Source organism: Rhinatrema bivittatum, chromosome 8 (genome assembly GCF_901001135.1).
Source record: "Rhinatrema bivittatum chromosome 8, aRhiBiv1.1, whole genome shotgun sequence".
NCBI classification, from domain to species: domain Eukaryota; kingdom Metazoa; phylum Chordata; class Amphibia; order Gymnophiona; family Rhinatrematidae; genus Rhinatrema; species Rhinatrema bivittatum.
The window spans coordinates 271,193,659-271,218,675 of NC_042622.1; the positions used below are offsets into that span (position 1 = coordinate 271,193,659).

Consider the following 25,017-nt stretch of genomic DNA (forward strand, 5'->3'; position numbering starts at 1 on the left):
TTGCTCTCGACTATTGTCTACATTCCACGCACTGACATCCGAGTTCAGAGTCCCCATAGTTCATGACAAAACAGAAGGGCCTAGCACCTCAATCAAATTCTTGAGCATCAAACTCGATTCCAACAAGATGGAATCCAGACTACCACAAGACAAACTTTGTGACATACAGAGCAGGTTGAAGCAGGTGATGGCAGCGAAAAAGATGACATTGACCGATATTGAGTTGTTAATAGGCATCCTGAACTTTGCATGTCGAGTGATACCGATGGGTAGAGCCTTCTTGAGGAGGTTAACTGTGTTGCATCCGTCGGTTTTCAACGGCTTTACCCCGCTTGTTGCACCCCTATCTCAGCTCCTCCCGCTTACCTGGGCAAGATGGCTACCGAAGCATCATCAAGCCGACTTCTCTGGCGTCCCCGGAACAGCTATGGTGCAGCCGTACGCCATTGCTCCTCCCAGGTACCTGCTAGGGTGCGCGTGCACGCGCAACCCACGTCTAAGTACACCCAGTGGCGCGAACCTCAAGGGTGTTCCCTTAGCTGACGTCACGCCACTCCAGGTATATCTACTTCTCAAGATTGCTAGCTCATTGAGTTGGCAAAGGCTTGAATGGTCACATATTGTTCCTGTTTACACTACTCTGCTGCTTCCCTGCTGCCTGCAGGAAGCTCTCCTTCTGCCCTTCGGGGTTTTACTACTAACTTGGGTACTCCTCCTCAGGGGCCCTCTGTTCTACTTTCAGGTGCCATTCAGGGAACAGGTACTCACTCCTCGAGGGCCTGCTCTCCCTGCCTCAGTGCCTGTACCTACAACAACTATCTGGTGGAATCGCATCCATAACAGCTAACACCAAGTGAATACTCTAACATCTCATCTGTCTCATCCACAGTAACCCTTGCTGCGGAACCTCCTGACGTCACCAAGGAGAGAAGGGCTCCCTCTGCCAAGGTCCCTGAGACTACAACTCACCACTGCCACCTGGTGGCTATCTTCAAGCTGTATAAATAAAGAGTTCAATCCCGGTGTTTTGTGTATAGCGTCTAGCCCAGTGCTGTGGCTCTTCACGGGGCTCCTCCCCGTGGGTGTGGTCATCTCCACAGCATCCAGGGATCCACTAAAACACACGTGATAACAACAAACTGCAAGCACAATTGGTGTCTCCCACTAAAAACATCGCATCAGGGTCACACAGGCGATGAAGGAAGACTTGGAAATATGGTCATCCTTCCTCAAGGATTTCAACAGAACATCTGTGTGGCAAGATCACCCAACCTCAAATCTGGCCCTGGGTATCTACTCAGAAGTGTCTGGAGGCTGGGGTTTCGGTGGGTACTGGCAGGGTTCCTGGGCTGCAGAATAGTGGCCCCAGGAATGGGTACAAGCTGGCTTAACATGCAATATCACTTTTCTCGAGCTCTTTCCCATTCTGGTTGCGCTAGTCATCTGGGGAAGTAAGTTGCGTAATAAACACATAATCTTTTGCTGCGACAACATGTCGGTGGTACAAGTACTCAACAAACAATGTGCCAAATGTCAAAGGGTGGCCGAATTGTTAAGGGAAGTGTTATTAGCCAGTCTGCCATTAAATACGACCATACGGGCGCGCCATGTCCCGGGTGTGCACAATAGCGTGGCCGATGCCTTGTCAAGAGCTAAAAGGGATTTGTTTCGAAAACAGGTCCCCGGAGCCAACAAGGAAGGCACAGCAGTACCCAAGATATTGTGGAGCATTGAGATGACACCATGAGGGATCTGCTGAAGCAATCAGTTGCCCCGTCCACAAGGAAGGTCTACAGCAGAGCTTCGATGGTGTATCCAAATTTCTAAAGGAGAGGTTGGAATACAGGATTCGTTCCCCAAGATCTAATTATCAAATTTAATGTTGGTGCTAAAGAGAGCGGTAAATCAAGGGGAGTAGTGAACCAATTGGCTGGCTTTGCCTTTTTCTCGAAAGCATGGGGATGGGGCGACCCAACCAGGAGTTTCCTCGTTAAGAAAATCCTGGTTGGGTGGGCCAGAAAAACAGGACATGTCATGGATGCATGTAAGCCAATCACACATGAGCTGCTCACACAGCTGCGGTTGGCATTATCAACCCATATGTAAATCCCAATTTGAAGTCAAATTATTTAGGTCCGCATTTTCACTGGCCTTTTTCAGAGCTCTGCGAATCAGCGAAATGGTGGCCAAGTCTAAACAGAAAGTGGGTTACGGGGGCATACTATTACAGAACATTACAGTATCGGAGCAGGTAGCCCAAATCACCATAAAGAGGTCGAAACCCGACCAAGCCACCAGAGGTGCCAAATTATACTTGAAGCAAACCAATATCTTGATGACATGCCACGTTCAAAATTTGAAGACATACCTGGTGGTATGCCCTTCAGGCAGTAGATTTTTACTGATCCACGACGACTATACCCCTCTCACCAAATATCAATTTTCAGCCATTCTCAACTTGGCAATTAAAAAAATAGGGTAGAATCCTAAGGAATTCAGTACCCACTCTTTCAGGAGAGGCACGGCCACCAGTATGGCTCAAGCAGATCTAAACATAGACACCATACAAAAAATTGGAAGATGGAAGTCAGACGCTGCCTACACCTATATCAGGCCAAGTGCTGAGTGAAATCATAACCTCAATAATCGATCTCTTTTTCAGAGACACCACAACGGCAAAGGTTTGTCTGGATTATCGGACACTCCTTTGTTTATTGGGCAGCTAGGAGGGCACGGTCTCGTTCCTACGGGACCCACCTGGGCTTAGCTGTGAAACAAGTTCACATCATATGGATGGGTCATAAAGGGATGACCTGGGACCAGCTTCTCCCGATAATACAGCACAAAAAGAATACCCTGACCGACACGGATGCTGTCATTATTCACCTCGGTGGCAACAACCTGGGAGCTATGTCGTGCATACAATTTATAAGACGAATAAAGCACGATTGAAGCGAACTGGTTGCCAGGTTCCCCAGCTTGTGCCTTGTCAGGTCAGACATCATACATAGGTTACAATGGCGAGATAATAAGTTATGGAAAAGATGTCGCAAAAAAGTGAATTGGCAAGTCGGCCAGTGGACCACCAGGTTAGGGGTGCGGCACTTACGCCACGACTGGGCCGAGGTCACGTACGAAGGGTTATACAGGCCTGATCAAATACACTTATCCGACATTGGTAATGACCTTTTCAATAATTCCATTCAGTAGGCCATTGAATCCATATTTGGTTGAGGAGGCCGCAGCTGTTGGGGGGGCATGAGATAAGTGCTACTACCTCATGCTGGTGGCGGTGCACGAGCCAGGGCCGGATTTGGTAGGCCTTTGGGATGGGCCCCCTTGCTAGCAAGAGCAATCGGGGAGCCGGATGAGGGGGACGCCTTCCTAGGACACATGGCGGGCGGTACCCAGGACTATTACTTATATATACAATTATCGGCTCATGCATCTCATATACATGTTCCAGTTTGGTCAATAGTTAATAGTTCAATAAAGCTGCGGCCTCTTCTACCCACAAAAAGTCTGCACCTCGTATTTGTAGCTTTACAAGATTTTCTGACCATATGTTATATTTTTGCGATAAGAGGGGAGAGGGGGTGGGGACGGGCCACGCATCAGTGATCTCGACGTTAATACTACTACTTAACTTTTCTATAGCACTATTAGAAGTACGCAGTGCTGTACAGATGCATAAAATAGAGACAGTCTCTGCTCCCTGGTGTTGTGATTAGACTGTTTAGTGGACCCTTAGGCCGGCCTGCTGGAGACTATGGTAAGGTGGACTATTGTCTCCAAAGGAGGGGGAGCAGGCTGGGAGGCGGACACCAGGCCAGGTGAAGGAGGTAGCCTTCACACCGGGAGCCCGTACTCCCCAGGAGGAGCCTGTGGGAGTCGAGGGATTAGGGCTAGGAGAACTGAAGAGGTGTCTTCACCCTGGAAGCCGAGACTCCCCTGGGAGGAGCCTGTAGGAGTCCGACCGCTGGGACTTAGGCGAGTAAGAACGCTGAGAAGGTGAACCAGGATCAAGCAGGTATCTTGGCTGGAACTGAGGCAAGGCACGGAAGCTGGAATCAGGCTGAGACTGAAGCAGGGTACTGAGGCAGGAACCTGGCTGGAACTGAAGCAAGACCAGTAGCAGGAACCAGGTTGGAACAGAAGCAGGATACTGAGGCAGGAACCTAGGCTGGAACTGAAGCAGGCTACAAGCGAGAAGTTAGCGAACACCGAGGCACACAGCAACTAGGAACCGCAAGGTAACCTCGTTGCAAGGCATCTGCTAGAGGCAGGCGCCGACCTTAAATACCCGCCTGACGTCACGGGAGCGGGTGGAGCAGTGAGTGGCGGGAAAGGGCCTATATCTTCGGCCTCTTTGCGCGCGCCTAGGAGGAGGGCGGCTGGCTTGGGCGTCCCGATGGCGTCGCCCCCGCGGGGACGCCGCCGAACAGGCCCAGAACCCGGCGAAGTTCTCCAGCGAGACTGGACCCGATGCCAGAAGCCAAGAGGTAAGGCCCCGGTCGCGAGTGCCGCGACCGGGACCGCAACACCTGGAGCTTATGGTCTCACTCCCTATACCATTCTTATCTTTTTCTTTGGCAATACAGGTATCGGCAGTAGCGAGAATCATCTTCTGTTTCCACAAGTGTCTTTGCCTGCTCCCTGTAATAGTTCCTACTTCCACTCTTGTTTTTCTCTTCCTTGAAGTCTGGTATGTCACGCAATGATTTAATAACGCTGTGATGATTCTCTCTCTAAAGTATGAACATGTATTTCAGATTATTCTCTTCTTGAAGAAGAAAATGCTTCATGTTCTGCTGTGAGAATGCATCAGATTTTTCAGAACTCCAAAATGGAATTAAAGGTAAGGTATGGAATTCATAAATAATTGTTTTCTAGGAGACGTTAGGGCATAATTTTCAAAATGTTTTACATACATAAAACCCTGTTTTGTGTGTGTAAATCATGCTTTGGAAGTCATGAGAAAGTGCAAAACCCGCTTTTGTGGGTACTTTTACCCCCAGTAGGAAGAGGCGATGTGGGGGAGGGGGGAGGGAGGGGTGCGAGTTGGGGGTGGGGAACATATTTATTTATTTTTATTTATTTAACATATAACGAAGTTGCTTACTTGTAACAAATGTTCTTCATGGACAGCAAAACAAACAGTCATATGAGTGACATCATCCAAGGGTGCTGAGATGGTAATTTTCTCCCTCATAGCATGCCCTTCTCTCACTCTATTTTCTAGCTAATTTTAACTTCCCGAGGAGGAGGGAGGAATTGTGTAGATTACTCTGCTCCCGCTATACAGTTTATAAAATAATATGTTAAATCTTTGCACGTCCATTTACACATGCACATATACAGTACCGTGAATAGAAGTCTATTTTATTTATTTATTTAGTGGTTTTATATACCGTCGTTCCAAGTGAGAATCACTAGATTACAACAGTTTACAGATTAAACATTCATAGTTATAAGACCCCAGACAAAAGGCACTGACACACATAGAATACAGAAGTGAATTTTCAAAGGAGTTACGTGCATAAAAGTAGCCTATATCATAGCAATTTTCAAAAGCTCATTTATATATGTGAAGTGCATTTACGCACATAAAACCTTTTGAAAATTATCTCCATTAGGTTTGAAAGTTATCCTCTAAGTAGGTACCTGAGGTAGCGGGAGATGGAAGCAACTTGCCCAAGGCCATCATGTGTGTCAATGGTGGGAAGTAGGCAGGGGCGGATTGGCCTATCGGGAGATCGGGCATCCCCCGGTGGGCCGGTCGCTCTGGTCACGTGGTCTGCCGAGCGCGGCTGCAACAGAGCCGTGCTTGGCAGACCACGGGGTATCTTCTGGGCCGGTTTTAGAGGGAAATCCCCGGGCCAATCCTTACCCGGAATCCGCCCCTGGAAGTAGGATTTGATTCCTGGTTTCCTGGATTTACAGCCCAATTGTTGTAACCACTAGGCCATTCCTTCTCCCTAGTGAAATTTTTGCTCAGTTTTTAAATTTTTCTCAGCTTTTAAATTTTGAAAAGAATTCACAACAATAATTTTCCAGTAAAAGAAATGTATATCAGTGAATACTGATGCTTCGTTCATTTCATGTAGGCAGAGGGTACTGTGAGAACTAGAAGAAGCATAGATTATTCTCGCACAACTTGCCTGATGTACTTGAAGGCGGATTACTTGTTTTACAAGCGATTTGGAAGTGTTGAGGCAGTGATTGCTCAGGTATGTTCTTTGAGATATATTATTTTTTAATGTTTATTTTTGGCATTGGCAGGTGAGTTATCAAAAAAAAAAAAAATTATTTTTTTTTATTTATTTAAGGCTTTTCTTTACCGACATTCGTCAGGGACATCATGCCAGTTTACATCGAACAAGAGGGAACAACATGGAGAAATCAGTTACAAAAAACAGGGAGAAGCAAACTGGGAGATGCAAATGTGAAATGCGTAATAGAAAGGAATAAAAGCATTAGAAAGTTATCATAAAACTAATACAGTGACATTAAACGGAGGAGTGTAACATTAGAGAACTATAAACAGGTCATACATCAGTGTCTTAAGTAGTGTATTGCAGAAGCATGTAACATAGTAATGCGGGCATCAATATATATGGAGAAAAGCTAATTGAGATGGGGGGGGGGATATTTGGAGTGGAGAAGAAAGGAGATTAGTTAAATGCCTGTTGGATGAGCCAGGTCTTCAATCGTTTTTTGAACATTTGTGGGCTAGGTTCCAAACATAAAGTAAGAGGCACTGAGTTCCAAATCATGGGTCCTGCAATAGATAGTGCTCAATCTTTTGTGGAGCCGAGGTGTGTGAGTTTAGGAGCAGGTGTGTGTATGGTACCTTTGTAGGCAGATCTGGTAGGTCTTTTAGAGGAGTGGAAGAAGAGAGAGTCATTCATCCAGTTAAGGTCCTGGTTGTAAAGGGTTTTGTGAATGATGGTGAGACTCTTGTAGAGTATTCTGAATGAGATGGGGAGCCAGTGGAGGTCTTTTAGGATGGGAGTGATGTGGTCCATTTTTCGTGTGTTGGTAAGGATTCTGGCTGCAGCGTTCTGTACCATTTGGAGTTGTTTGATGGAAGAGTTGGGGAGGCCAAGCAGGAGGGCGGTTCAATAGTCGGTTTTAAAAAAGATGAGGACCTAGAGAACAGTATGGAAATCATTGATGTAGAGGAGGGGTCTGAGTTTCTTAAATACTTGAAGTTTGTGGAAGCATTCTTTGGTGGTGGTGTTTATGAATTTTTTAAAGTTAAATTGGTTATCTATGATGACGCCCAGGTTTCATGAATTTTGGGAGAAATGGGATGAATTGGAGTTAGACGTTGTGTTTGTGAGGGAGTTGATGGTTAAATTGTGTGATATGAGGAGGAGCTCAGTTTTTGCAGTGTTGAGGGCAAGATTAAGAGTATTAAGGAGGGTATTAATTGACGTGAGGCAGTTGTCCCACATTTTTAATGCGTTAGAGAAGGAGTCCATTATAGGAAAAAGGATTTGGACATTGTCCGCATAAATGAGATGAGTGAGGCCTAGGACAGTTAGGAGCTGGCAGACGGGTAACATATAAATGTTGAACAAGGTGGAGGATAGAGATGAGCCTTGGGGGACTCCTTTGGATGAGTTGAGGGGTTCTGATATACTGTTTCCAAGTTTAACTTTGAATTGTCTGTTGTCAAGGTAGAAATTGAACCAGCTCAGGGCAGTTCCAGAGATGCCGATGTTTTTTAGTTGGTGTAGCGTAATTTCATGGTTAATAGTGTCAAATGCAGCTGAGATGTCGAGCATGGCTAGGATGTAGGATTGTCCTTTGTCTATGCCTTTGAGAAGGGTGTCTGAGAGGGTGATTAGGAGTGTTTCAATGTTGAAATGTTTTCGGAATCCTAATTGGGACGGGAAAAGTATTTTATGTTTCTCTAGGTGCTCAGAGAGACGGATGTTGACAACCTTTTCCATGATTTTAGCTAGAAAAGGCAGGTAGGATATAGGTCGATAATTGGCAAGTTCAGCAGGGTCGAGGTTTGCTTTTTTAAGAATGGGTTTAATGATTGCTTGTTTTAGTGTGGTGGGGACTTTGCCAGTAGTGAGGGAGCAGTTAATGATGTCGGCAAAGGGTTTGACTATTACGTCCGGGATAGTTAATAAACGTTTGGAGGGGATGGCGTCAGCTGGGTGGGTGGCAGGTTTGAGTTTCTTTAAGAGGGATTCTATTTCTAGTTTAGATGTGGGCTCAAAATGATTCAACAGGGCACTGGGATGGTTAGGGGGGGAGTTGGGATGGGGGGAGAATGGAGGAAAGCTGGAGATAAGTTTGTAGATTTTGTTGTTAAAGAAGTAAGCGAGGTCGTTACTTCTGTTTTTGGAGTCCATGAGGGCGGAGGGATGGTTGGGGTTTTTTGTGAGGTCAGATACATAAGAGAAAAGGCTTTAGGATTAAATTGGAGGTCGTGAATTTTACGTGCATAAAAGTCACATTTGGCTTTATGAGTGGATGTTCTATAGGCATATAGGGTGGATTTGTAAGTGGCGAGTGCAGAGGGGGAGGGGTCTTTGCGCCAAATGGGGTAGATTTTAAAAAAATGCGCGTTCGCGTACTTTTGTTGGCGCACCAGGCGCAAACAAAAGTACGCTGGATTTTATAAGATACGCGCGTATCTTATAAAATCCTGGATCGGCGCGCGCAAGGCTGCCGATTTTGGGCAGCCGGCGCGCGCCGAGCCGCGCAGCCTGCCTCCGTTCCCTCCGAGGCCGCTCCGAAATCGGAGCGGCCTCGGAGGGAACTCTCTTTCGCCCTCCCCTCACCTTCCCCTCCCTTCCTCTACCTAACCCACCCCCCCCGGCCCTATCTAAACCCCCCCCCACCTTTGTCCACGGATTTACGCCTCCCGGAGGGAGAAACAAATCCATGCGCGCCAGCGGGTCGCTGGCGCGCCGAGACACAACCCAGGGGCAGTTCCGGATGGCGCGGCCACGCCCCCGGACCGCCCCGGGCCAAAACCACGCCCCCGGACCGCCCCTGAAACGCCGCATCCCGCCCCCAAAACGCTGCGTCGATCGGCCACGCCCCCGACAAAAAACCCCGGGACTTACGCGAGTCCCGGGCCTCTGCGCGCGCCGGCAGGCCTATGGAAAATAGGCGCGCCGGCGCGCAAGGCCCTGCTCGCGTAAATCCGGGCAGATTTACGCGAGCAGGGCTTTTAAAATCCGCCCCATTGTTTTCTTTATTTATGAGGTCGCGTTTGAGGATTCTTAATTCAGGTGAGTACCAGGGTTGTTTTTTTTAGATTGGGAGGGATTTATAGATTTTGAGGTGAGGGGGCATAGTTTGATGGCTATGTCTTTAGTGATGTTATCCCATGTGTGGAAGGCAGAGTCTGTGTCAGGTCAATTTTTTGTAGGGCTTTAGTGAGGGAGATAGATAGGTCATCTCTTGAGCAGGGCTTTCTAAATTGGATGGTGATGTTGTAGGGGGGAGAGGGAATGAGCGTTTTCTCATTCCCTTTAGTTTTTATAAGGTAATGATCGGACCAGAGTATTGCGGAGCAAATGGGTGTTTCATGTGTGTGGATAATTTCATTGGTAAAGATTAAGTCCAGTGTATGTCCAGCTTTGTGTGTGGGTGAGTTTATAATTTGATGTAATCCCATGGCATCGAGTGCGGAGAGAAAGGTTTCACAGGAGGGTGACTGAGGGGATGAGTCAACATGGAGATTGAAGTCACCAAGTATTATGGTTGGGATGTCAAGGTCGAGGTTTTCAGCAATAAATTCGGTAAGTGGTGATGGGTCATTTTCGAGGAGACCTGGGGGGGAGTAAACTAGACATATTTGAAGTTGGGAAGATTTGAAGAGGCCAATTTCATGTTTAAGTGGGGTGGAAACATTTTGGGGAACTAGTCTAAGTTCTTTTCTGGTAGCTAGCAGTAAGCCACCTCCTCTTTTTTTGAATCTGGGAATGGAGAATATGTCATAAAGGTGAGTTGGTAGTTGGTTTAGGAGTACTGTGTCGGTTTGTTTCAGCCAGGATTCCGTGATGGCGCAGATGTCGAGATTGGAGTCGATTAGGAGGTCATTGAGGATGGTGGTCTTTTTTGCCAGGGATTGTGCATGAAATAGTATTATGGAGAATATAGTGAGGCCTAAAAATTGTGTAAGTGGTGAGGTCATGATAGGGATGAGGGATCTATGATGGTGGGATTGATGGGTGTGGAGGAGTTGTCTATAGTTTAAGAAGGGGTATTTGAGTGCAGGGATTGGTAAAGGGTGTATCATTGTGTTTAAATGGATAAGGGTGAGAGTGACATTTCTTAGTGGGGAGCCATAGAATGAGCTGAGGCCTGAAACAATGTGACTATTTTGGTAGTTTGGTAGTTAGTGATTTTATTATAGAAGAGTAGGTGTGGGTGGGTTTCAATGTGGACAGGGTTAATATATATATATTGTGAGTGAGCAAGGCTTGTAGTATAAAACTTGCTGTGTGAGGAAGAAGGGGGCTCGGGGGTCTGCAGGGAGGATTGCTGGAGTCCAGAGTGTTCAAGGAGCCTCAGTCTTAGTGAGGGGTGTCGAAGGGGTGGCACAAAGGAGCAGGCCCCTTTGTCGCGCTCCTTCGGCGCGCGGTGCCTGTTGCCCACGCTGCTTTTTTAAAATCTTCCCGGCGCCGCTGGTGATGTCATCGGGGGCAGTACCTTTGGCCGGGAAGGGAGGGCAGTGAAGAGGAAAGCGAGAGGGCCTACTTGGTGTCGCGGTAAGCTTAGTGACCCCGGCGGGTCAGCACCGAAAATCGCAGAGCTCTGGTCCCGGCGTCAGCAGCGAAATGAGGGAGGCCTGCTGCCCACGCTCTTTTCTAAAATCTTCCCGGCACCGCTGGTGATGTCATCGGGGGTGGTACCTTCGGCCAGGAAGGGAGGGCAGCGAAGAGGGAAGTGAGAGGGTCTACTTGGTGTCACGGTAAGCTCAGTGATTATTATAAAATCCAATATTTATTTATTTATTTAGGAGCTTTTATATACCGATGTTCATGTACTGGTGTACTTATCACGTCGGTTTACATAAAACCAAAGTAGGAAATTACATCGAACAATATCAAGAGGTAACAAGTCACAGGTCAAACAACATGAGAACTTATAGATTATGCTGGGAACTTTTGGATGGAGCTGGGGACAACTTAAAGGTTAAACTTCAAATTAAAATTGTTATTACAAAATCAAATAAGAGTCAATAAACAGTCAATAACAGAGTCAAAAATCAAATAAATAAAATTAACAATCAAAACAAGAGTCGGAAATTACAACCGACTTATTAAACATGGGTGTAGATAGATGTAAAGTAGAGCTAAACAGGGGAGTTAAGGGCTACGGCGTCCGGGTTCTAACATGATGGGGTGTGACAAGGGTGAGTCAAAAACCTAGGGAGAGACCTTTAAGTGAAGGCTTTTGTAAAAAGCCAAGTTTTTAGCTTTTTTCTGAACGTTCGATTACAGGTTTCGAGACGAAGTTCCATGGGGAGTGCATTCCATAAGGTAGGACTAGCAGTCGAGAAGGCTCGTTTCTTAAGTAGTGACTTAGCAGGAGGTGTGTATAGAGTGCCTTATAAGCAGGATCTGATGGGTCTCAGTGATGCGTGGGGACGAAGAGGGTCGCTTAGATCAAGCGAAGTTTGGGAGTGAAAGGTCTTGTGGGTTATGGTTAGAACTTTGAAAATGATTCTCTGTTTAATAGGGAGCCAGTGAAGGTTTTTTAGAATAGGTGTGATGTGTTCACCTCTCCTAAAATTAGTCAGAATCCTGGCGGCCGAGTTCTGCAACATTTGTAGTGGTTTGGTTGTAATAGCTGGTAGGCCAATTAGCAGAGCGTTGCAATAATCGATTTTTGAGAATAGAATTGTTTGGAGGACTGATCTAAAGTCCTGAAAATGGAGGAGAGGTTTCAGCCTTTTCAACACGTGTAGTTTGTGAAAGCATTCCTTCGTTGTGTTTTTGACAAATTGTTTGAGATTCAGATTATTGTCGATGGTGACACCAAGGTCTCTGACATGTGTGGGTGGGATCCAAGATGGTGTGATTAGTTTGCTGGTGGCCTGAAGGTTGTCATCGAAAATGATCAGCATAAGTTCTGTTTTTGAAGTATTGAGAACTAAGTTGAGGCTAGTGAGTAGGGAGTTTATGGACTGTAGACATTTGTTCCAGAAGTTGATGGTGTTGGATAAAGATTGAGTGATTGGCAGCAGAATCTGGACGTCATCGGCATATATGAAGTGAGTGATCTTTAGGCTTGAGAGCAGATGACAAAGGGGGAGAAGGTAGATGTTGAACAGGGTTGGGGAAAGGGAGGATCCTTGGGGGACTCCGAGAGAGGACTTGACCAGGTGAGAATCCTTGTTGCTTATTCTAACCTTGTATGTCCTATTGGTAAGGAATGATCTGAACCATTCTAGGGCTGATCCAGAGATTCCAATGTCAGAGAGCCGGGTGATGAGGATCGAGTGCTTTACGGTGTCGAATGCTGCAGAAATATCTAAAAGAGCCAGGAGGTAGGGGGTCTTTTTCTCCAGTCCGGAGAGGACTCTGTCTGTCAGTGAGATTAAGAGGGATTCCGTACTGAGGGATTTGCGGAATCCGAATTGGGTTGTTGTGAGAATCTTGTTGTCTTCTGGGAATTCTGACAACTGTTTATTAACTATTCTCTCTATGAGTTTGGCGATAAATGGTAGGTTAGCGATGGGACGAAAATTGGCTGGGTCTGCAGGGTTCAGGTTGGGTTTTTTGAGGAGAGGTTTGAGGGTGGCTATTTTTAGTGGGTCTGGTACTTCTCCTTGAGTTAACAAACGGTTGATGACCTCTGCTAAGGGCTTCGCAATGATGTTTGGGATGGAGAGTAGAAATTTGGATGGTATAGCATCTATCGGATGGTTGGAGGGTTTCATCTTTTTGAGAATGGATTCAATTTCGAGTGAAGAAGTGAGTTCGAAGGATTCTAGGTTTGCTTTCTGGCTGGAGGGAGGAGAGAAGAGAGAGGGCGGTTCTATGTTAAGCATAGCCAGAGGTGCTATTAACTTCAGGATTTTGTTTTCAAAGAATTGTGCAAGTTCAGTGCATCTAGATTGAGCTTGATTGTCAGGGATAACCAGGGAGGTGGGTTTAATGAGCTCTGAGACATATGAGAACAGTGCTTTGACATCAAAAGAAAAATTGTGAATTTTGTGGGCATAAAAATCTCTCTTTGTGCGAAGGATGTTATTTCTGTAGCTGTGCATCAGGGTTTTGTACTCATTTAGTGTAGCGTTGGATGGTCTCTTACGCCATGCGTGTTCTTTTTTTTTCAGTTCTAGTTTGATGTTTTTTAGTTCTTGAGTGAACCATGGTTTTTTTGTTTCTACGGGTTGGGTCGAGCTCTTTAGATTTTAAAGGGCAAAGTTTTTCTGCCACCTTGTTTGTAATGCTGTGCCATGTGGAGATGGCTGTTTCTGTGCCTGAAAGGTCTAGGTTGGTGAGTTCTGAAGAAAGGTGAGAGGTAAGGTCTTCCATAGAGCAAGAGTTCCTATAGTGGATTGTGGTTTTAGTGGTTGTTGACAAAGGGTTGTCTTTGATACAGAGATCCGTTGTAATCATTAGATGGTCTGACCATGGGATAGGGGAGCAAAGAGGGGGGGATGAAGGTGTGAGGCCAGAGTTTATGAAGATAAGGTCCAGCGTGTGCCCCGCTTTGTGCGTGGGGCTTTTGACGATTTGAGAGAAGCCCATAGCCTTGAAGGAAGATAATAGTATTTCGCTGTTGGAGGATAGTGGGATTGCGTCGATGTGCAGGTTAAAGTCTCCCAGGATGACTGCTGGGGTGTCATTTTTTATGTGTTTGGCAATGAGCTCGATGAGAGGAGATGGATCCGAATCTAGGAGGCCAGGCGGAGCATAGAGTAAACAAATCTGGAGATGTTTAGAGCTAAAGAAGGCAAATTCCAGTCGCGAGGTATGTATAGAGATCTGTAGGGATAGACTCAGCTCTTTTTTTGCAGCTAGGCATAGTCCCCCCCCCTCTTTTTTTAGGTCTAGGAATTGAATAGATATCATAGAGGTGAGTGGGTAGTTGATTTATGAGAGCTAGGTCTGTGGGTTTCAAACAGGTTTCAGTGATTGCACATAAGTCCGGTTGTGAATCCAGGAGATAGTCGTTGATTAGGTGAATTTTTTTCGACATTGATTGGGCGTTAAAGAGAGTTATTGTGAAAAAAGAGAGCCCAAGGAATTGGGTGAGTGGGGCTGTCATAATTGGTATCAGACGCTGAAGTTGGGGGATTGTGGGATCAGGGCGTTTTAAACGGTTGTGGTATAGGTTATTTATGATGGGGATGGGGTACATGAGCGGATTGGAGCCCCAAGAAGAGAATGACGAAGAGGATGAATTAATGATGTCTGAATGTGTCTTGTCCCTGTAGAAAAATGATAGCTGAATGGGGAGTAGCACTTAATGGCTGGACAAGAGCAGGAGGTGGCTGGACGAGAGCAGGACGTGGCTGGACGAGCCCTTAGTGTTTGGATGAAAGCAGGGCGTGGATGGAAGAGATCTGGACGAGAGCAGGACGTGGATGGATGAGATCTGGACGAGGATGGATGAGATCTGGACGATAGCAGGGCGTGGATGGATGAGATCTGGACGAGAGCAGGTCGAGAGCAGGACGTGGATGGATGAGATCTGGATGAGAGCAGGACGTGGATGGATGAGATCTAGACGAGAGCAGGGCATGGATGGATGAGATCTGGACGAGGATGGATGAGATCTGGACGATAGCAGGGCATGGATGGATGAGATCTGGACGAGAGCCGGACATGGATGGATGAGATCTGGACGAGAGCAGGACGTGGATGGATGATGGATGATGGATGGATGAGAGCAGGACGTGGATGGACGAGAGCAGGACGTGGATGGATGAGATCTAGACGAGAGCAGGGTGTGGATGGATGAGATCTAGATGAGAGCAGGGCGTGGATGGATGAGATCTGGACGAGAGCAGGACGTGGATGGATGAGATCTGGACGAGAGCAGGACGTGGATGGATGATGGATGGATGAGAGCAGGACGTGGATGGACGAGATCTAGACGAGAGCAGGACGTGGATGGATGAGATCTGGACGAGAGCAGGACGTGGATGGATGATGGATGGATGAGAGCAGGACGTGGATGGACGAGATCTAGACGAGAGCAGGACGTGGATGGATGAGATCTGGACGAGAGCAGGACGTGGATGGATGATGGATGGATGAGAGCAGGACGTGGATGGATGAGATCTAGACGAGAGCAGGACGTGGATGGATGAGATCTGGACGAGAGCAGGACGTGGATGGATGATGGATGGATGAGAGCAGGACGTGGATGGACGAGATCTAGACGAGAGCAGGGCGTGGATGGATGAGATCTAGACGAGAGCAGGACATGGATGGATGAGATCTAGACGAGAGCAGGGCGTGGATGGATGAGCCCTTAGTGGTTGGATGAGAGCAGGATGTGGGTGGGTGAGAGCTGGATAGCCGTAGGCCAGGGAGGAAGGATTGCCAGTGTGTTGGTTTTGATTTTGATAAGCGTGTAACACTGCTGTGGCAAGGCTGAGAAGTGAAGGCTGTGGCAAGGCTGAGAAGTGAAGGATGGCGATTGTTGAGTCCTCACAAAGGGGCGCACTAAGGGGCAGGCCCCTTAGGTCGCGCTCCTTTGGGCGCGCGATGCCGCTGGGAGGTCTGTATGATTTAAAGCCCCCGATGGCGCCCTCTGATAGGCCGAGCCTGTGTGGGGCGCGGCAGACTCACCGCGTGCGTTGTGCGTCGCTTCCTTTTATTTATTTTCTTTTTTTCAATTTGGTTCCGTTTTCCCCTTCAGCTTCCTCTGCACGGCTCGCTGCTGGAAAGCGGGCGGGCTCCTACCCCGATTGGGCCTAGGGAGCCCCGGCAGAGAGGATGGGAAGGTGAGGCAGCTACCAGGAGTTGAGGTGGGAGGAATATGGTGGCTTATTGCTTTCTAGGGGTATGCACAGACATTTGTTACATTTCTTTTTGGTTTTCTGTTTGCTTTTTTAATTCTTTGTTTTGTTTCATTTTATTTCATTAAAACAAACCGAAACGGATGAAATTTCAAAATATGAAAAAACAAAACAAAATGAAAAACAGAACAAAAGTAAAAAAAAAGGTTGTCACCACTGCCAAAAAAAAAAACCACCCAGGCCCTCTCCTGATCCTCCTCAGTCTCCTCCTTTCCTCTCACCAGAGCTTCTTTTCCTCTTGTTGAACGTTTCATCATGGGCCGGATCGATCCCTGGTCAGTCTTGCCCCACAGTTGCCATTATTGCAAATGCCACTGGCAGACTGAGGGTGGTGCCATTGTACATTTTTATTGTACAAAATGATGCTGGCATGGGCCTGAGCAGAATAGACTATAAAAGAAAAATGAAAAAGTGTTTGCCTTCCTCTGGTTAGCTCTTTGACACTTAGAAGTAGTTTGGACTCAGACCTTCAGCTTAACATTCAGGGCCGGCACAATCCACTGTGCAAGCCATGCACTTGTACGGGGCGGTGGCCTGAAGGGGGCGGCAACCTGGGGGCTACAGCCCCAAGATAAAGATAATACGGCTGACGCCGCCACCACCAGACCCCAATCCATCAGGAGGCCAAGATCAGGAAGAGACCACTGCCAAGCTGGCAGTCACAAATCTGCCAGGCAGCAAAAAGTCAGCAGTTCCTAACCCACTGCTGGCCGAGATGAAATGTCGCTGGCGCTGTCACCACCGAACCCCATCAGGAGACTAAGATCAGGAAGAGGCTGCTGCCACCTGGTGATTCCCAACCTGCCACGCAGCCGATAGGAAGGAGCTGCAGGATCAAAAGGGAGGAGCTGCGGTTTCGCCCGGTAGTCCCAATCTGCCGCATGGCTGAGAGGAAGGAGCTGTGGGGCCACCTGATGGTCTCAACCTGCTGTGCAGCTGAAAGGAAGGAGATGCAGGGCCGCCCGGCGCTCCCAACCTGCCATGCGACTGAGAGGAAGGAGCAGTGGGGCTGAGAGGAAGGAGCAGTGGGACTGCCAAGCAGCCAGAAGAAAAAAAGCTGCAAGGCAATTTCCAACCTGCCCAAGGAGGAAGTGAAGAAGAGGAGGGCCCGAGGCTGCTGAAAGAGTCTTTGGTGTGTGTGTGTGTAAGAGTGAGCCTATATGTATATGAGCAGGAGTGAACGTGTGTGTGTGAGCATGAAAGGGAGCATTAAGAGAGGTTGTTACGGGTAACGTGAATCCTTAGTGGCAAACAGGCTTATCTAGCCAAATGATGAGTCCTCAGAGGCTGGAGGTGATAGAGAAGTCCGGACAAAGTCCAATCCAAGTCGCAGACAGGCAGCAAATAGGAATCCAGGAACCAGGCAGAGTCGAGGCAGGCAGCGGACAAGAGAATCCGAGTCTGCACAAGATCAGGGCAAAGAAACACCCCGGAGCACCAGCACAAGCACCAGTAAAAAAGAACTTTCTCCGATTAGTTTTAAATATGCCCCATGCTAACTTCATGGAGTGCCCCCTAGTCTTTCTAAATAACCCATTCACATCTACCCGTTCTAGACCTCTCATGATTTTAAACATCTCTATCATATACCCCCTCAGCCGTCTCTTCTCCAAGCTGAAAATTCCTAACCTCTTTAGTCTTTCCTCATAGGGTAGATGTTCCATTCCCCTTATCATTTTGGTTGCCCTTCTCTGTACCTTCTCCATCGCAATTATATCTTTTTTGAGATGCAGCGACCAGAATTGTACACAGTATTCAAGGTGCGGCCTCACCATGGAGCGATACAGAGGCATTATGACATTTTCCTTTTTATTCACCATTCCCTTTCTAATAATTCCCAACATTCTGTTTGCTTTTTTGACTGCCGCAGCACACTGAACTGACGATTTCAATGTGTTATCCACTATGACGCCTAGATCTCTTTCTTGGGTTGTAGCGCCTAATATGGAACCTAACATTGTGTAACTATAGCATGGGTTATTTTTCCCTATATGCATCACCTTGCACTTATCCAGGTCTCTGGAAAGGTCTCTGTTCTGACATAGATGAAATATTGAGCAAAATATAAGAAAAACAATATTGTATTATTAAACAAACATAAAGGTAATTAGTTCTAATGAGACCTCTAACGAGGAAACTGTAAAAATACAGAAACATCATTAAGCAATGACCAGAATATCATTACATATCCGTGAATTTTTAAACACTTTCAGCAACTTATGAGGAAATAGTTAAGGGACTCTCTCTATTTTGCAAAAACCCTTCTAGTTGATCTGGATCAAAAAACAAATATTTAATAGAACCTAATTTAACTAAACATTTACATGGATACTGCAAGAGAAATGTAGCTCCTATATCTAACACACGCTGTTTCTTTTGTAAAAAAAATCTTTCCATCTCATCTGGGTGGTTTTTGCAAGCTCTGGAAATATTGCAAGCTGTTGGCCATAAAACTTTTTTTCTGAGGCACGGAAAAAACATTTTTTTGGTCCAAATTCTGTCAGGTTCCAGAGCAAATATCACCAATAAGGTAGCACAACCCTCAATATCTACTTGGGAATCCTGAAATAAATTAGTTAAGTCCTCTAGTACATTAGGTTTGTTGTGATTGTCCAAACTGAAAGTGGATCCTTGAGCCGACCGTCGCAGAGAGACGGACGGGAGGCAGACTCGATGAAAACGATGAATCTTCACCTGGCAACTCGTGACCCCTCCAGAGGGGCTGTTGAGGCCCGGGTTGCTAGGACTTAGGAGTCTTCGCCCTGGAAGCCCGAGATCCCCCCGGGAGGAGCCCGTAGGGACCCGGACCGCTGGGTCTTAGGTGAGAGCAGACGGATCCAAGGACGAGATACGAACCAGAGTCTAGGCAGACAGCAAGCAGACAAGTGGTGGTCACGAACTGAAGTCAAGGCAGGCGGCAAGCAGGCAAAGTAGGGGTCACACAGGCAAGGATCAGGAACCAGGCGAGCAGAAGAAACCAAGATCGGGCAAGCTGAGGTCAGGAACCAGGCAGGCAGACGATACCGGAGTCAGGCAGGCATAGATCAGGAACCAGGCAGGCAAACAAACGATACCGGAGTCAGGCAGGCAGACGGACGATGGCAACTAGCACTCCGAAGAGAGACCTCGTTGCAAGGCGAATTGCATCTTCAAAAGTCCCGGTTTAAATCCCCAGCTCAATTTGCTGACGTCAGAAGAGGCATGTCTGCACATCCGGGTGCAGACGCCTCAAAACCCGGCTCTTCGTGCGCGCGCACGTACCCGAGCTGGGGGGAGGAGTTCCTGACGGCGTCTCCACGAGGAGACGCCGCTGCCATGCGGCCCTGGAGGCCAGAAACCCGGCGGTTCGCGGCGCCACGGAGCCAGGTAAGAGCCCGGTCACTTGGCAAGTGACCGGGATCGTAACAAGGTTATGCAGGAGGATTACTCAGATGTTCACCAGATCTAGAGGCAATATAAAAAGCCTTGGTAATAGGGGGAATAGCGTCATGTGATGCCTTCAGTACCTCCACATAAAATTTCCTAAGCATTTCAACAGGTGAAATACTTGATGACATAGGGAAGTTTAGAATTCTTAAATTCAACCTCCTACAGTTATTCTCCAGAGATCCTAACCCAAGTTGATTAAATTCTTGCCCTTTAGTCAAAGCGATATCCTAAAGTTTCACACTGTTTTTCCAATTTAGAGATACGTTCTATATTATTCTTAATAATTGTATCATGCCCCAAAACCTGAGGTTGAATGGAACCAACAGCCTTAGAAATATTTTCAATTTTAGCCCCAAGAGAAATTTCTAAGCTGTCCAAAGTGTTTCCATGGTAATCTGTGCCGATATCTCAGGCAAATTTGAAGAAACTCTCAAAGCAGATGTCATCAGAGGATTAGAAACTTCTGTCATTGCCTGGGAATCTAATATAGCAGGTTCCCCCACCACAGGAGAAACCTGCAAAGCACTATTTATGTTCTACTTCTGTTCTACTGTGGACCCTTGGTCTGGAGGGTACTCACCGAGGAAAGGTCCTGATGAACTTCCTCTCCGGAAGGTGGAGCAGAATAGCCTAGGGGTAGAGTCAAGGCAAACGGCCAACAAGCAGAATCCGAGTTGAGGCAGGGTCAAGGCAGGCGGCAAGCAAACAGAGTCCGGGTCCAGGCAGGGTCAAGGCAGGCGGCAAGCAAAACAGAGTCCGGGTCCAGGCAGGGTCAAGGCAGACGGCAAGCAAAACAGAGTTCGGCTCCAGGCAGGCGGCAAGCAAACCAGAGTCCGGGTCCAGGCAGGGTCAAGGCAGGCGGCAAGCAAAACAGAGTCCGGGTCCAGGCAGGGTCAAGGTAAGTAAAGCAGGCTAGACAGGGTCAAGGAGTACGCCAAAGCAATAAAGCAGGAACCTCGTTGCAAAGCACCTGAAGATTCCCAGGGAGAGGTTTAAATCTCCCTGGGAGCTGACGTCATCATCCGGGGCCGGCCCGACCTTCCCGCCATGGCCCCTTTAAGGGGCGGAGCCTGCCGTGTTCTCCCCAATGCTGCTCGTCGAGGTGCCGGGAAGAACGCGCCGCAGTCTGCGCGATCCGCGGTCTCTGGAGGAAGGACCTGTCCGAATGGTAGGGGGTCCTGGCCAGGGACTACCTCAGCCAGGAATCGCAACAATTTAGCTGTAATTGGCTCTCCTGTGAGCCTGCTAGAAGCACAGAATCCAATTTAGATGGCAAGCGGAGATCAGGGCTAAGGGAAGTGGAATTCCCTGAAGTAGAGGGCAAAGTAGCCCCCATGCCAGTTCCAAGCATCCCTGAAGGTGTACTGGTCCCCAAAGGTTGCAGAAATCCATCAATAGTCAGCTGGGACACTGAAGGGAGAGGAACTGTAGGGTTGGAAGGGAACACACGGACAGTCCCTTTCCTCTTCTTCCCCATACGATTCAGCGGGTTGGTGCACAGTGGAAAACAAAGAGGAGAGAGAGGAGGACTTACTTGGAGGAGACTTTAAAATGAGCAGAAGGAGCAGTCAGAGTTTCAAGTTGGACTTAGTAGACAAAGATGTTCAGGTTGAAACAAAGCTGCGCGCCCCTTTGGAATGCGTGGCTTCGGCAACACACCAGCGGAGCCTGCACGCCACTGCAGGGCTGTTTTAAAGGTCCCTCCCTTGTCCCATGCTGATAACGTCAGAGCACTGGGCTGTCCTCGGCTGAAGCCCCGTTGGAGACAAAATGCAAGCTACACTCCCAGAATGGCTGCCGGTATCTCCTCTCACCTCTTCTCTCCTCTCCCAGTCCTGGTAGAAGCGCCGCTGCAGGGCCATTTTAAAGGCCCCTCCGATGTCCCACGCTGATGATGTCAGACCACTGGGCTGTCTTTGGCTGAAGCCCTGTTGGAAACAAAATGCAAGCTGCACTCCCGGAATGGCTGCCGGTATCTCCCCTCACCTCTTATCTCCTCTCCCAGTCCCCACGCCAGGCTTTTAAAATTCACCCTAATGTGAGCAAACCTTTGGTGGTCATGGGTGCATAGGAAAGGAAAATGACTGATAGTCTGGTCTTGAGCTTAGATGCTGAAAAAGCATTTGACAAGATGAATTGGTTATATATGTGTTGCGTTCGGTGGGCCCATCCCACGTCCCACTGCCCTTACCTGCTGGAGAAAGTTCTTTTTTACTCAACGCACAATTAAACTCTGGAATTTGTTGCCAGAGGATGTGGTTAGTGCAGTTAGTGTAGCTGTGTTTAAAAAAGGATTGGATAAGTTCTTGGAGGAGAAGTCCATTACCTGCTATTAAGTTCACTTAGAGAATAGCCACTGCCATTAGCAATGGTTACATGGAATAGACTTAGTTTTGGGTACTTGCCAGGTTCTTATGGCCTGGATTGGCCACTGTTGGAAACAGGATGCTGGGCTTGATGGACCCTTGGTCTGACCCAGTATGGCATTTTCTTATGTTCTTATGGTTGGGCCTGGCCGCGCAGCCTCCCATCACCGCATCTCCCTTGCTGCTCCCGGCGGCCCCTGCACGGCATCCTCCTTCAAGAGTGACAGGAAGTCGCATCACGCTGCTCCAACCAGCCTCTTTCCAGTATGGCAGGATGCCACTGGAACACTGGGCCCTGGATCACCTTCCAGGAAGCCTCCCCTCCTGTTTCCCTAGGCGCGCACGTGGCTGATTTCCCCACACTTAAAGGGCAAGTGGCGGGAATGGTCAGACAGCCTCCTCGGATGACATCACTGGCTGGCTCTTATATAAAGCTGCTCCAGATGCCTCTCCAGTGCCTTGGCAATAGGTCAACTCCTTCAGAAGTAGTGCTTTGCCAGCGTTCCTGATTCCTGATCCTGCTTCCTAGTTCCTGTCTCCAATCTGGTATTCCTGAGTCCATGTCTTCTGACCTTGTCTCCTAAAGTCTGGTTTGTCTCTGGATCTCCTCATCTGTGGTCAGTCTTCCTCTCATGTCTTTAGCGTTTCCTCATTTTCCTCCTCTTTGTTATCTTCCTTGAATTGATCTTTTGGCTTGACCTTGGACTGGACACAATGCTGCTTGACTTCCACCTGCCACTGACCACTGCCTGTACTTCGTCTTCGATTGAACTCTGCCTGCTTCCGACCTTGGACTCGTCCAGACTCTCCTGCCTGTTGTCTGTCCTGATTGGTGTCTGACCTGACTAGACTTCCTGCTAGGCTGGCCTGCCTCATCTACAAAGCCTTCGATGTTCACCTCCACAGAGGCTCATGTCAAAGTCCAGCCAGCCCCAGCACCCAAGGGTTCAATCTAAGGGGAACAAGGGCTGGTATTGGTGAAGCTCCAGTTGGGCCTCTCTTCTACCAGCTCCACCTGCCGACGGGTCAACTTCTGCAACAATATGTTTTGGCTGTTGGATAAATTTGAAATTAGAGGTCAATTTGTAGACTGGATTAGGCTATTATATACAACTCCTAAAGTCCAAATTATGGTAAATGGATCCCTTTCTAGAAATTTTGAATTGCTGGGGGGAATATGGCAGGGGTGTCCACTGTCTGCGCTCCTATTTGTGCTTATTCTGGAGCTTTTGGCATTAAAGCTGAGACAAAGTATGGAGATAGGGGGGCCTACGGTATGGCGGTCAGGAGGTGAAAATATGCCTCTTCGCAGGTGATATCCTCTTGTTTCTGGCAAATGCTAAACAGGCCATTTCGCATGTGGTGGGGTTATTTTCTGATTTAAATCTTTTGCAGGATTGACAATAAATGTCGACAAATTGGAAGCTTTGTCTTTAGCGCGTGGAACTGCAGAATTCCTGGCAAGAATTCTTTCCCTTTCGTTAGGCACCATCAGATTAAATATTTAGGAGACTGGATATCTAGTAAGCTGGAGATGTTATAATGAGGCTAATTTTAGGAATCTCTTAGATGGCTTTGCTTGACAGTTGCAGTTTGGAGGGAATTGCCAGTTTCATTAATGAAGGGAAGTGCACTCCAAAAAATGGTTTTATTACCCAAATTGTTGAACAAGTGAATATGCTCCTCTATTGGCTGGCCTCAGCTGATCTGGCATCTCTTAAGTTTGCTTTTATTCAATTTTTATAGAAAGAGTGCCAGCCTAAAATAAGTTATAACAAGCTGATATGGAGCAAGGCACAGGGGGGTCATAGATGCACCCAATTTTAAATTATACAATTTTGCATGTCAAATGCATTACACTGGGGAGCTGATTAGTGGGGAATTCAAATATGACTCATTTCATTTGATTGAGATGCACCATTAGCATTTCTGGGATTACTTCACTTATCTGATGCTAATATACAGCTAAATGTAAGAGACCACATCTTATGGAAGCCCTTGCTGCCTGCTTGGTGATTTATACAAAGGATATTGGAATTATTGACATGTCTTCTTTTTTTGTCCCAATCCAGGACAACACTTCTTTTTGCGGGGATAGCATTCAGTATTTTGGCTTTGTGTAAACAGGGGCTTATTTACCGACGCTTGTTCCTTGTCAAACGTATTTCATACTAAGTTACTGTTATACTGTAAACTGATGTGATATCTTTAATTAATGTCAGTATATAAAAACCAATAAATAAATAAAATAAATTATTGATATTAGGCAGCTAATGGATGAGGACACTGGGAATATTTTGAGTTCCAGCAATTGCAGAGGGTCTTCCAACTTCGCCACCAACATGTTTTTGGGTACTTACAAGTCCACCACTATGTTTTGACTTTAGGACTTAATGGGGAACAAACTAATAAGAGGCTTAAATTTGCTGATGAGAAGTAGCTGATAGCATGGGGTAGAAATTCAATTTCTGAGTGATATGCTTTCTGCATAAATAATATGGGGTGTGATGAGTTGAGTGAGCTGATGATCTACTGGACAAGGGAAATGGAGAAATCACGCTTGATTAGAAAGCTCAAGTCCTTAAAGAAATGCAGTTTAAAATATTATTCCACTGCCAAGCAGTTAGGGTACGTTTACATAAAATGGGGATGGTGGAAACAGATGACTGTTATAAATGTAAATATGGAAAAAGGTTTTTCTCACTTGTCATAAGAACTACCCATTCTAGAGGGAGGTGATAGCATCTTTGGTGAAATGCATGGAGGTAAATCTGCTGTTCCAAGTGGAAACTCTTCTTTTGGGAGATGTGCAGGCCTTAATAGATTTGCACCCGGACTTGTCCAGGGGGTACCAATTATTTTTTGAAATACTATTATTAATAGCACGTAAATGTATCCTTAAAGAATGGATTACAAACAGTCCTCCTTCTTCTAAAGTGTGGCAGGATTATGGTTATTCTTATGCAGACAGAAAGATATGATGTCTGAATTTTGGGTCGCAAGGCTAATGAAGACTATGTAAGGGCATGCCATTGTTTGATCTCTTGTCAACAAATGACCAAACCAAATTATATAGTGCAGCATATTCCCCAGGGTGGGAAAAACGTAGACGGCACTGTAGTGATTGTTCATTATTCAATTGGGGGGGGGGGGGGGGGGGAATAAGGAGCATGGTCTGAAATGTGAGAATATGTGCAA

General features: G+C 47.0%; 1 protein-coding gene across 1 annotated transcript in view; it reads left to right on the top strand.

The window, feature by feature from the left end:
• Nucleotides 1–25,017, top strand: part of LOC115097644 (disintegrin and metalloproteinase domain-containing protein 10-like) — a 204,191-nt gene that overhangs the window by 60,726 nt on the left and 118,448 nt on the right. Inside the window, exons 6-7 of the mRNA XM_029613575.1 lie at nt 4,773–4,858; nt 6,108–6,230. Coding sequence (XP_029469435.1) covers nt 4,773–4,858; nt 6,108–6,230 — 209 coding nt within the window. The remainder of the gene's footprint in view (nt 1–4,772; nt 4,859–6,107; nt 6,231–25,017) is intronic.